We start from the raw sequence: 10,471 nt of genomic DNA, 5'->3' as shown, positions 1-10,471 counted from the left end.
CTATGAATGCCACCAACAGATATCAGTTAATTTTTTTTCTACTATCATATTCAAAATCTCTTCTTTTCTTTTCTTCGCCTTCACAATCTTTTTCCTGCATTATTCAATGAAAGTTACGGAGGATTTTAATCTATGGCACTTTCGATAACAAATCTAAGAAGCCAATGGTTGTTTTTCCCGATATGACCAAAATCTTTAACTTTCGGATCTGATGTTGGACGTGTGACAATGGGTGTCTCCAATTCCAATTTCCTAACCAACGTATACATACGTACATGGTTGTGAAAAATAAATTTGAGAATCTGCAAACCGCTGCAATCGGTGCTGCAGTTCGGGAGGTCAAACAGCAAAAGTTCAATGGAGAAGATAACCCAATAAGGAGCAGTGTCAACAACATAACATGTCTTCACTTGTGTCGTTCGCCACCAGTGTGCTGTGCTTGGTTGAAACATGCCAACAAGTAAAATCCTTGTGTACGAAAAAGTTTCACTTTACTGATAGAAAATTCAACAAAAAGTAAAAGGTGCAAGTCAACCAAATCCCAATATCCATATCACTCACCCACTGAAGTGTCATTTTCTTGGACATAGTAACCTGAACAAACCAAGAGCCAACCAACCTTTCTAGCTCCATATCATCTTCTTTTTTTTTATTACCTCCGTCTCTTTTACCTACTATGATATCACTGCACACAAGTGTTCACTATAACACCATCGTTCCAGACAAATTCCTCTACATCATACCCAAATGAACAGACCTCTTATTCCAGAGAAACTCCCACAGGTACATCTCTCTCTCTCACAACAATCTCCACAGCAGTAAGAGAGGAGCTCCAGCTGAAGGAGGGAGGAGAAGGAGCAGGAATGGAACTTTTTCCAGCGCAGCCAGATTTATCTCTTCAGATCAGCCCATCAAACACCACACCAGCATCAGGTTGGAGAAGTCATGATGAGAATATGGAATTAGGGTTTTGGAGGAGATCACTGGACTCCACCAACAACAGCAACAACAAGAGCAGCACCATCCCTTGCACAGCGAAGGCCGACGATATCACTTTCGAGCTCTCCTTGGGAAGCCCGACTGCTACATTCTCCAGCAACACAAGGGATAGCCTGCTCCTCCGTTCCTTATACCCTCACCACCATCACCACCACTTCCACTTCCACCACCACCACCCACTGCCACAGGAAGGGTACCACTCAGAACTTAGCTTGTTGAAGCCCATAAGGGGGATCCCAATCTACCAAAACCCATCTTCTTCCTTTCCTTTAGGCCCCCCACATCAACCGCAGCACATGTATGACTCCTCTTCCACCTCTAGTTTCACTCCCTTTGCCACAACACCAGGCATGTCGAGATCGAGATATTCGCCCTCGAGATTCCCAGCCAAAAGGGTCATGAGATCACCGAGAATGCGCTGGACTACAACGCTTCATGCTCGCTTTGTCCATGCTGTGGAGTTGTTGGGAGGTCATGAGAGTATGTTTTGCTTGTCATTTTGTTGTGTAAATTATTTGTTGTTTTGGGATATGGAAACAATTCAGAGGGACGAACAGATCTTTACCTTTCTGCTATGTCTGTGTTCTATTCTTGGAGTTTAGGAGCCACACCCAAGTCTGTTCTGGAGCTCATGGATGTAAAAGATCTCACCTTAGCTCATGTGAAATCTCACTTGCAGGTGAGTAAAAATTCTGACTTGGTAGCATCTGTCGGCTAAAGTAGGCTTCTGAATCTGCTCTTCCCAGAAATTTTTATTCATCTCGTCCTTTTCCTGAGATTTCAGGATGTCTCAGCATTTTTTTTTCTTTAATATTTTCATTTTTTTAGCTAATCTTTTTGGTTCTTATCTGAGTGTTATTTTTTTGTTTCATTTCTAGCTTTAGTAATGTGGAATCTCATCCTGCCATCTCTCTCTCTCTCTGGCGGGATAGCACTGTGGCAACTTTTGCATATGAAGCAGAAAACATGCTACTACAGAGAAAGAAAGGATGAGATCAACACATGACAAAATAAAAAGTACTCGAGCTTTAGCAGTGACAAAGATGGAGTATAATGAACATTAGCTCTGAGATGTTTGTTCTCAAAAATCCTTAGCAGTGACAAAGATGGAGTATAATGAACATTAGCTCCGAGATGTTTGTTCTCAAAAATCCTACATACCTAACCGCTTAATTATATTGCATCTATCTTTAAATGCATAATTATTTAGATCAATGGCTCGAGGACTAGAGGGACAGGAAGCTTAAGTTGGCTTTTTCTTTCTCAACTTAATAATGATTTAAATGTTAGCTAATGATCATACGATGACTGCAGATGTATCGGACTGTGAAGAACACAGACAGACCAACAATTTCTTCAGGTGACAGATATCTTGTCTCTCTCACTGCATCATACAACGCCACTATATTTTGAAGTGTAGAACACAGTACTGTTCTTAGGCTTATTATTACATTTTGTTATAGGCCAATCTGAAGGATGTGAGAACGGGTCGAACGGAGAGATGTATGATGATAATTTGTTAGATAATACAAACATTCCACATAGATTGGGATCATCCATGCAACATCAGTGGCCAGCCACACATCCTGTCGCAGATCATATCCGTCCATGGAGCAATTCTTTGAGGTTCTGATAAGTTAATCTGATCAATGTCTTGCATACTTATATTTGTTAAACAGTATTTCTTTTCACATAGATAAGTTATACTAATTCATTTCACTCTCTGTGTTTTGTGCTTGAAGGACAGTTTATGCATTGGTAATAATGACACATGAACCAAAGAGGAGACTTTTGAGTGTATTAATTTCGGTACATGATATGATTTATAGCCATTTGTTTCACCATTGATCTTCACCAGATTTAAGTACAAAATACTGACTTTTAATTAGTCATTATCATATAATGGGTGACATATAACTTCAGGTTTCAAGTTATCTATTTTTTTTTTTTCCTTTGCTGCATAATATATTGTAGCCTGAAATAAATATTCACTGAACGATAATAGGTTGAAATGACAACTCGCAGTATTTTTGAAGTAGGATAACGTTTTATCCAGTGTTTGGCACGTGTAATAGACTTGCATGCATCTGACATTTTCAAACTAATTGCACTTGATCCAATTTCCTTACATTCCTCTACTTGAAATAATAGCATGTCATGATAATTGTGGAAGCTGATTAGATAAAAGTTTGAAATCTGAAAGGTCTTTATAAATGACGTGCTGCTTAAAGCTGACAAGCCATACAAAACTTTGTGCGACTCATAAGGGGGGCTAATAGCTTTCCACGGTTTAACTTGGCATCAACCAAGAATAAGATGTGATCAGGATATAAGAGGTTCGAATGTCTCCTATTAGCTATAACCTGTTGTTATTTGTGTTTTATTAGCTAACGAGAGATATTATTAACCAGATCAAAGCTGAGAATGTAAACAAAAAAGTTCATTAGGTAATTGGTTCTTGGTGAAGTCAGGTAAACAATGATATGGCTAACAGAGTACGTGTCATTTTCCTCCTTCCACCATCAAGTCTTGTGGACTCTTTAGCCTTATGAAAGCATCCCTTTCACTCCTTTAAATTTCCACTATTCTTCTTTTACACAAATTGATGGGAGAAAAGGCAGCATATGGCTTTGTTCCATTCGTCCAGGATCATGGTGAACACTTGAACTTTCATGATGATGTTATGATCCCTTTTTTATTATTGTTGAGGACCCTAAAGTGACCAACCCCATTATATTCCAAGATACAGGTTCATCTGAAATAACTGTTCCAAAAGTACAAATCATACTGTAGGGTTTTTCTTCTTAGCTTTCAAAGTCCTGCAAATGATCCTCCTTCTCATGCAAATATTTTGATGAAAAAGTCATGCATTTGAAGCTTCCTGGCAGCCTCTTTCTGTATCTAATTGAAGTCATACTCTTAATGCCTACATTTTTGTTTTTTTTTGTTTTACTGATTTCTTCTTTATAATGGTGGCATTTTGCAGCAAGGAAGGCTGTTCCAGTGAATCCCCCACAGAAAGTATGCAATCGCTTAAGGTATCAACTTAGCATTTCACTCGAAGTTACTACTCGAACTATTTGGAGTAAATGAATATTTAAGAACATTCAAGCTTCTTATGGTGCTAAAAAAGATGCTGATGGATACAATGAAAAGATGATGTCATGGAGTGAACTGATGCCAAGCTCTTTTGATTTCTTTCTTCAGAAGGACCTGCAAACGAAAAGTTTCGAAATGTATTTAGATTTGAACTCATCATGCCTGTCGGAGACACTGAACTCAAGCAAACCCAATCTTGAGTTCACGTTGGGTAGGCCATACTGACTTTGAGGACATCAAGAATCCATTGCCAAATAAAGAGTTCAAAAGAAAGGAGAAAAGAAAAAAAAAAAAAAAAGGTGGAAGAGACAAGGAGACAATTGAGGGAAGTGACAAGCAAAAGGGAAGAGGGAGTGTATGCCCATGTCTATCTATGTGAGATCAGATTAGATATGGAGTTTTATGGCTCAAGGATGCATGATGGAGTGGCTGAGGACATCTTTTGCTTTCATAAAGGGAGAAAGACCACAGTTGCTTCATTCCTGTGCATGTGCACGTGCTTCTCTTTGTATTCTCCCAAGAAAAGTAAAAAAGGGCATGCATGCAGCCATGTAACCGAGCATCTAACATATGATTGACAGAGTGCTTCATTGCTTTATTGTCCCTCACTAAATTCTTAGAATGAGAATGTGTTTTGTTGATGATTGCATATTGCAGATTTCTTCAATATGAAGTTAATAATATGATGCTTTACTTTCAATTACGAAAGACACCAGTGTTGTTATCATATTTATCCTCGTCAAAAGTCCCACGTTTTATAGTTGAAATCATATATAGTTTCACATTCCTCCATGATGACTATGGCTTTTTTTCTTCTTTTTTTGTAACAAAACACTTGCAGCTACTCTTCTAATCAGCATACTCGATTTGTTTTTGGAATTTTTAAGACCACCTAAAATTATTTTTTTTCTAAATAGAAATTGATATTATACATCATCCCAGATTCAGTATATATATATATTTATATGTATAAAACGACCAGCATTGAACTGATCATTATAAAGTTGTATGTCACCTTCCAAGAAATAGATCATAAACATAGATCTGCGTTTGCAACATTGGTTCCAGGTCAAAATTAATTAATCATAGTACAATCAAATATATATATACACATAAATGAACTTGATTGTTTTATGCATGTCGAAGAGACTTTTTTTACCACACTGCACATTATTTATACGCCCTCTGGCTCTGCCCAGGAAAGACATGAAATCTTAAACCCTATGGATGGTCTCAGTCCATAAGAATTTGCATCACATGTATAGAGAGAGAGAGGCAGCAAAGTTAGATTTGGCTTTTGTTCATGTGGTTCTGCTCTCCCATGCAGCCTTGTCTTTCATATCATAGGCTTCCAGCAATTATTTCGGCTTTTTTTTTTTTATCACTTTACCATACCCTTTGCTTGTATATTTCTCCACTTTCACTACGTTGACATGGATTGCTAAGTCAACAATCTTATTCACGTAACAATTATCCTTACTATTCCAATACATACTACTTTACACTGACTTATAGATTTTGGCAGTGGAATATTTAACAAAGTCAACAAGGGTACATGCAGACAACTCTTCCTTTCTTTAACACTTGTTCAACGCCTTGACCTATCTGGAACTATAACAACTACTATAGGCTACATGGTCTAATAAGTACCTCACTGTCATCAGGTTAGCATCAAAGAGAGTGGGTTAGAGCCAAGAGAGCTTAGTCTTCTTCGTTCTCTGAGTTTCAAAGTCATTAGAAAATTCTCAAGCAAATGGCAAAACCTAAAGCATTCACATATGCCTGTCGATGACGGACAAACTGCATGCACACAACTGGTTTCATCACCACATATCTCGGTGCAAGTCCATTGTGTGCTTGGCAACTCACAGTGATATGGGCAGGAAGCGCAACCAACAGCATCGAAGCAGAAAAATTACTTGGATAACAAGTAAACAAAGCTGCCTCTTCTGATATTAAAGGCCAGCTTGATGATAAAAGACTTGGTTTCAGAGGTTTATGGTACATCAACATTTGTAGCTTTAAAGACTCTCTACTGTCTTTATTATTATTATTATTATTTTCTTTTCGCCCTTTTCCTGACAGTGACACTGACCTAAAAGCAAAGTGAAACCTTTTTCTTTTTCTTTCAGACCTGTAACCTGCAGAGGTCAAATTATAATAGAATGATTACCACATGATGATATCTGCAGTTTTTTTCATGGAATTCCAAAGTTCTTTTTCTTCTCTTCAATTCCTTCTTCCTCCCCCTCTTTCTTCGCTGGCAACAGAGACACAGAGGTGAGGGCAGCGTATGGTCCTCTCTTGGTCAGAGCCTGTCTGCTGCCAAATGACACCAGTGAGGTGACGCCTCCTCGATGCCTTGTCGCTGCCACCTTCCTACGACTCTCATTCACTACTGTGCTCATTTACTGTGTTACCTTTTTACTCATCTCTCTCTCTCTCTTCCCTCTTATATCTCTCTCTGTCTCTGCTGTGGTGGTGGGCCCAAATCATCCTAGAGAGGCTCTATGGTCAACACTGGAGATAGTAGCCTGATCATGTTGCAGGTGATCTCCTTGTCCCCGAGTGGTGTTCCTTTTGTGCTCAGAGGTCAAAGGCTCGTTGCTCAAGTATCTTCATGCATGGTTTTGGGAACGCAGATCGTGGCTCCGGTTGCTGACATTGAGAGATCAAAGAAGAGGAAACTTAGTGATAACAAGTCATTTTTTTCCCTTTTTCTTCGTTGCAATTAGTACCCAACCCAGTTCAGCCGACTAACTTTGAATTGTCGACATGAGATCAAGTAAAAAGCTAGCCTCCTTCTTGTTTGTAAGTTCTGATTAAAATTGGATTTCTCGAAGAAAAAACAGATTTTAGTCCTGAAGAAGCTTAGGGACCAACTGAGTTGACCAGAAATAAGCATTAACGTGCAGTTCTGTGAGCCTTCAATGCAGCAAACTAACCGCATTAATGATTTCTATTGTCTCTTGCAAACCCAGAAAACACACACACATTGAAAGCAGTAATAAATATAGGATACATGTCTTCAGAAGATATGATCAGCAGGGAGAACAGAGAAAGAGTATCCCTACTTGCATCCTTTGGTACTTCCACTAAGAGACAAAGGAAGAAATCGGATCGGAAACGAAAAGTAAGAGGAAGAAAGCATAGAAAGGGACGTGTGAGGAAGGAGAGGCACAGGGCAGCCCTTCGTGCGGTGGAGTAAGAGCTCGGGCATCATTGCTTTATGATTGGAAGCTGCCCGGTGCAGGCATAAGTTGGCAGGCAACTCCTGCTCCTGCTCCTCCTCTATCGCCGCCGCGGCGGCGTCGCTTCGCTGCCACTAAGAGTGTATCTTTTTCTCTATCCATCTCATGCACAGAGAAAGGAGATATGACTGTCAAAGAATACAATATTTTTTTATGAATTAGATAGATATATTTTACTTGCACAGTTTGGAATAGCACATTTGTCATTATAAATTGTAATATAAGATACGTATATACATACATCTTTCTAATCTTTTGTTTTTTGGGCATATGCTACTGCTATTAAAATCTATCTCAAAGATTTGAGGTTAGTCATTTGCATACATCTTTCTAAATGTCTTTCTGCTTCTTCTTCTTCTTCTTTTTTGGCATATGCTACTGCTATTAAAATTTGACGTTAATCATTTGGACTGGGGCTAATAATAGTTCATTTAAATTAAAGAATTTATGTATGTAAATATTAAAAAAGGCTGAGCCCAAAAGTTAACAGTGTGGCCCAAAAAGGGGACTTTTGGCCCAGCCCAAAAGTCACCGCTCTTCCAACCTTTGAACTCCCACGAAAGCAGAGCAAACACCGAGCTTCGCTTCCCAACCCTCTCCCTTCCTCGCCTCACCTCCTCTCCCACCCTCCTATCCCCGATTCCTTCCCTGAGCCGTCAAGTGGGTTCTCCACCGCGAGCATGCCTACCAAACCGAGCTCTCGTCGTTCTCTCCTCCAGCTTTGGCAGCCTCCGTGTTAGACCGAAGAGCTCTGACACTCCTTTTTGCAGGGACCACGCTAACCAGTCCTCCCTCAGCCACGTCATCGCTTTGTTCCGCGACATGAGGCGTCCGCCGCTTGGCCGCGAGCAACTTCACCTGCCTCTTGAAGTCCTGCGGCTGCCGCTTGATTCTCTGGCGAGGCAGGAAGATTCACTCGCAGGTTGATCACCGATGGTTTCGCATCCATGGTGTTTGCCATGACCGTCGTGGTCAACGTGTACGCGAAATGTCTCTGGATCGAGGAACATGTTTGTTAGAATGCCTGAGAAGGACTTGATGGCGTGGAATACCATGGTTTTCGGGTATGTACACCATGGGGTGACGGAGAGGGCTTTGGAGATGGTGATAAGATTGCGAAGGATGGACACACGCCATGTTGGGCGCTTGTACCAGATTACTATTGACTAACATTTATGCAATAACTTCAATGTGGCAGGAAGTAGCAAGGGTGAGAACTATGATGGTGAAGGAAGGACTGCAGTAGACTCCTGGTTGCAGTTCTATCAATTCGAAGATTGAGATGCCTACCTTCTACTCTGGGAAGTATTAATCATCCACAAGCAGAGAAGATATACATCAGATACCTTCTGCTCTGGAAGTACTAATCATCCACAAGCGGAGAAGATATAAATCAGACATGGCTAGGCTAATAGATGAGGTCAAAGATGTTGGCTGTGTGCCTGATACTGATTCTTTATTTGAAGTGGAAGAGGACGTTCAAGAGCATCTCCTCAATACTCAAAGCGAGAAACTGGCTATTGCGTTCAGGCTCAAGAACGCGACACCGGGAACCACAATTTAATAACGAAAGAGTCCATGTCTGCACCGATTGCCATAATACGACCAAGTTTATATCTCAGGTGACTTGTAGGAAGAAGACTACTGGTCGGGATATGCAGCAATTCCATTATTTCAAGAATGAGCAGCGTTGGAGATTTTTGCTAGACAGGTTTTTAAATTAACTAGTGTTGGAAAAAATATGTTAAAACGGAATAATTTTTTTCTCTCAATTCCTCATCAAAATATCAACTTGTCATAAAAAACATATATTAACCAAAATAGCATAAACAGTAGAGAAATAAATCAATGATATCAAATTTTTAACGTGAAAAACTTAATGCGAGAAAAATCACGGGACAGTAGTCCACCTCAAACTTCCACTATCAATAATAATGATAACATGTTTATAGTAAATCTTCTCTAGAATAATCAGATAATCATAATAATATCAAAAACATAGATTTTGACTCAACATTAACTTATCATCACCACCAAAAATAGATTTCATAAAAATAGAATTTTAGGTCTCACAGAATGGGTAGTAAGAAAGTACCTCAAAGAGGGTAAACTACAGATCACCACCATTAGGATTGTAGAGCTTGCTATACAGATTTTCTAGGTAAATATATGGATTCTCCGAATAAAATTTGGGCCAAAACTAAAAACATTTGACCAATAATCGTTAAGTAGAAAACTTAAAAATCTATTTTTATCTCTTTGTTCTTTCGTCTCGCTGTACGCCATTGCTTTCGCTGCACACATACGCTTCTCTCCGTTGCCCTCAATCGCATGCCTTTTTTATTTATTATTATTTTTTAATTATTGATTTGAGCTCAAAAGACCCAATTGTCTAAGCCCACATAGGGTTGGACCCAACAATTCTCTCCCTCCAGCTCATATGGTGGGCTATACTAAGCCCGTTCTTTGTCTACATGCTTCAAACTTTTTCTTAGGCAAAAACTTTGTCAACATATCTAATTCATTCTCATTGATATGTATCTTTTCCAATTGTAATTCTTTCATCTCAAATACATCACGAATCCAGTGATATCTCACATCAATATGTTTGGATATAGAATTGTATGTTGAATTCTTGGAGACGTGAATGACACTCTGACTGTTACAGTAAATAGTATATTCTTCCTGTTTCAAGCCTAATTCATGTAGAAACTTTTTCATCCACAAAATTTCCTTTCAAGCTTTAGTAATTACTATATATTCTGCTTCTATGATTGATAGAGCAACACAATTATGTAACTTAGATTACCAATATACTACTTCTCTTGCAAATATCATTAAGAACCCTGAAGTGGACTTCCTGGAATCAGTATCACTTACCATATCTAAATCTATATACCCTTCTAACATAGGTTCATCATTGTCAAAACATAAACGCAACTTGAAAGTACATCTTAGATATCTTAATATTCATTTCATTACAACCCAATGTTCCTTACCAGGATTAGAGAGAAATCGACTGGCAACTCTAACTACATGAGCTATATCTGATATAGTACAAACCATAGCATACATCAAACTGTCTACTGCATATAAGTAAAACATTTTGGACATTTCTTCTT

At 39.0% G+C, this 10,471-nt stretch overlaps 1 protein-coding gene across 1 annotated transcript; it reads left to right on the top strand.

The window, feature by feature from the left end:
* The first annotated feature begins 725 nt into the window (after window positions 1–725).
* On the top strand, window positions 726–4,692 carry LOC135649554 (probable transcription factor KAN2). Its single transcript, XM_065168030.1, has 6 exons — window positions 726–1,479; window positions 1,602–1,678; window positions 2,314–2,359; window positions 2,463–2,625; window positions 3,986–4,037; window positions 4,207–4,692. The coding sequence occupies exons 1-6, from the start codon at window positions 864–866 to the stop codon at window positions 4,321–4,323; spliced, it is 1,071 nt and encodes a 356-aa protein (XP_065024102.1). The 5' UTR covers window positions 726–863; the 3' UTR covers window positions 4,324–4,692.
* Window positions 4,693–10,471: the final 5,779 nt, after the last annotated feature.

The sequence above is a fragment of the Musa acuminata genome, chromosome BXJ3-9, assembly GCF_036884655.1.
Source record: "Musa acuminata AAA Group cultivar baxijiao chromosome BXJ3-9, Cavendish_Baxijiao_AAA, whole genome shotgun sequence".
NCBI lineage: Eukaryota > Viridiplantae > Streptophyta > Magnoliopsida > Zingiberales > Musaceae > Musa > Musa acuminata.
This window is presented reverse-complemented; position numbering and strand designations above follow the sequence as displayed.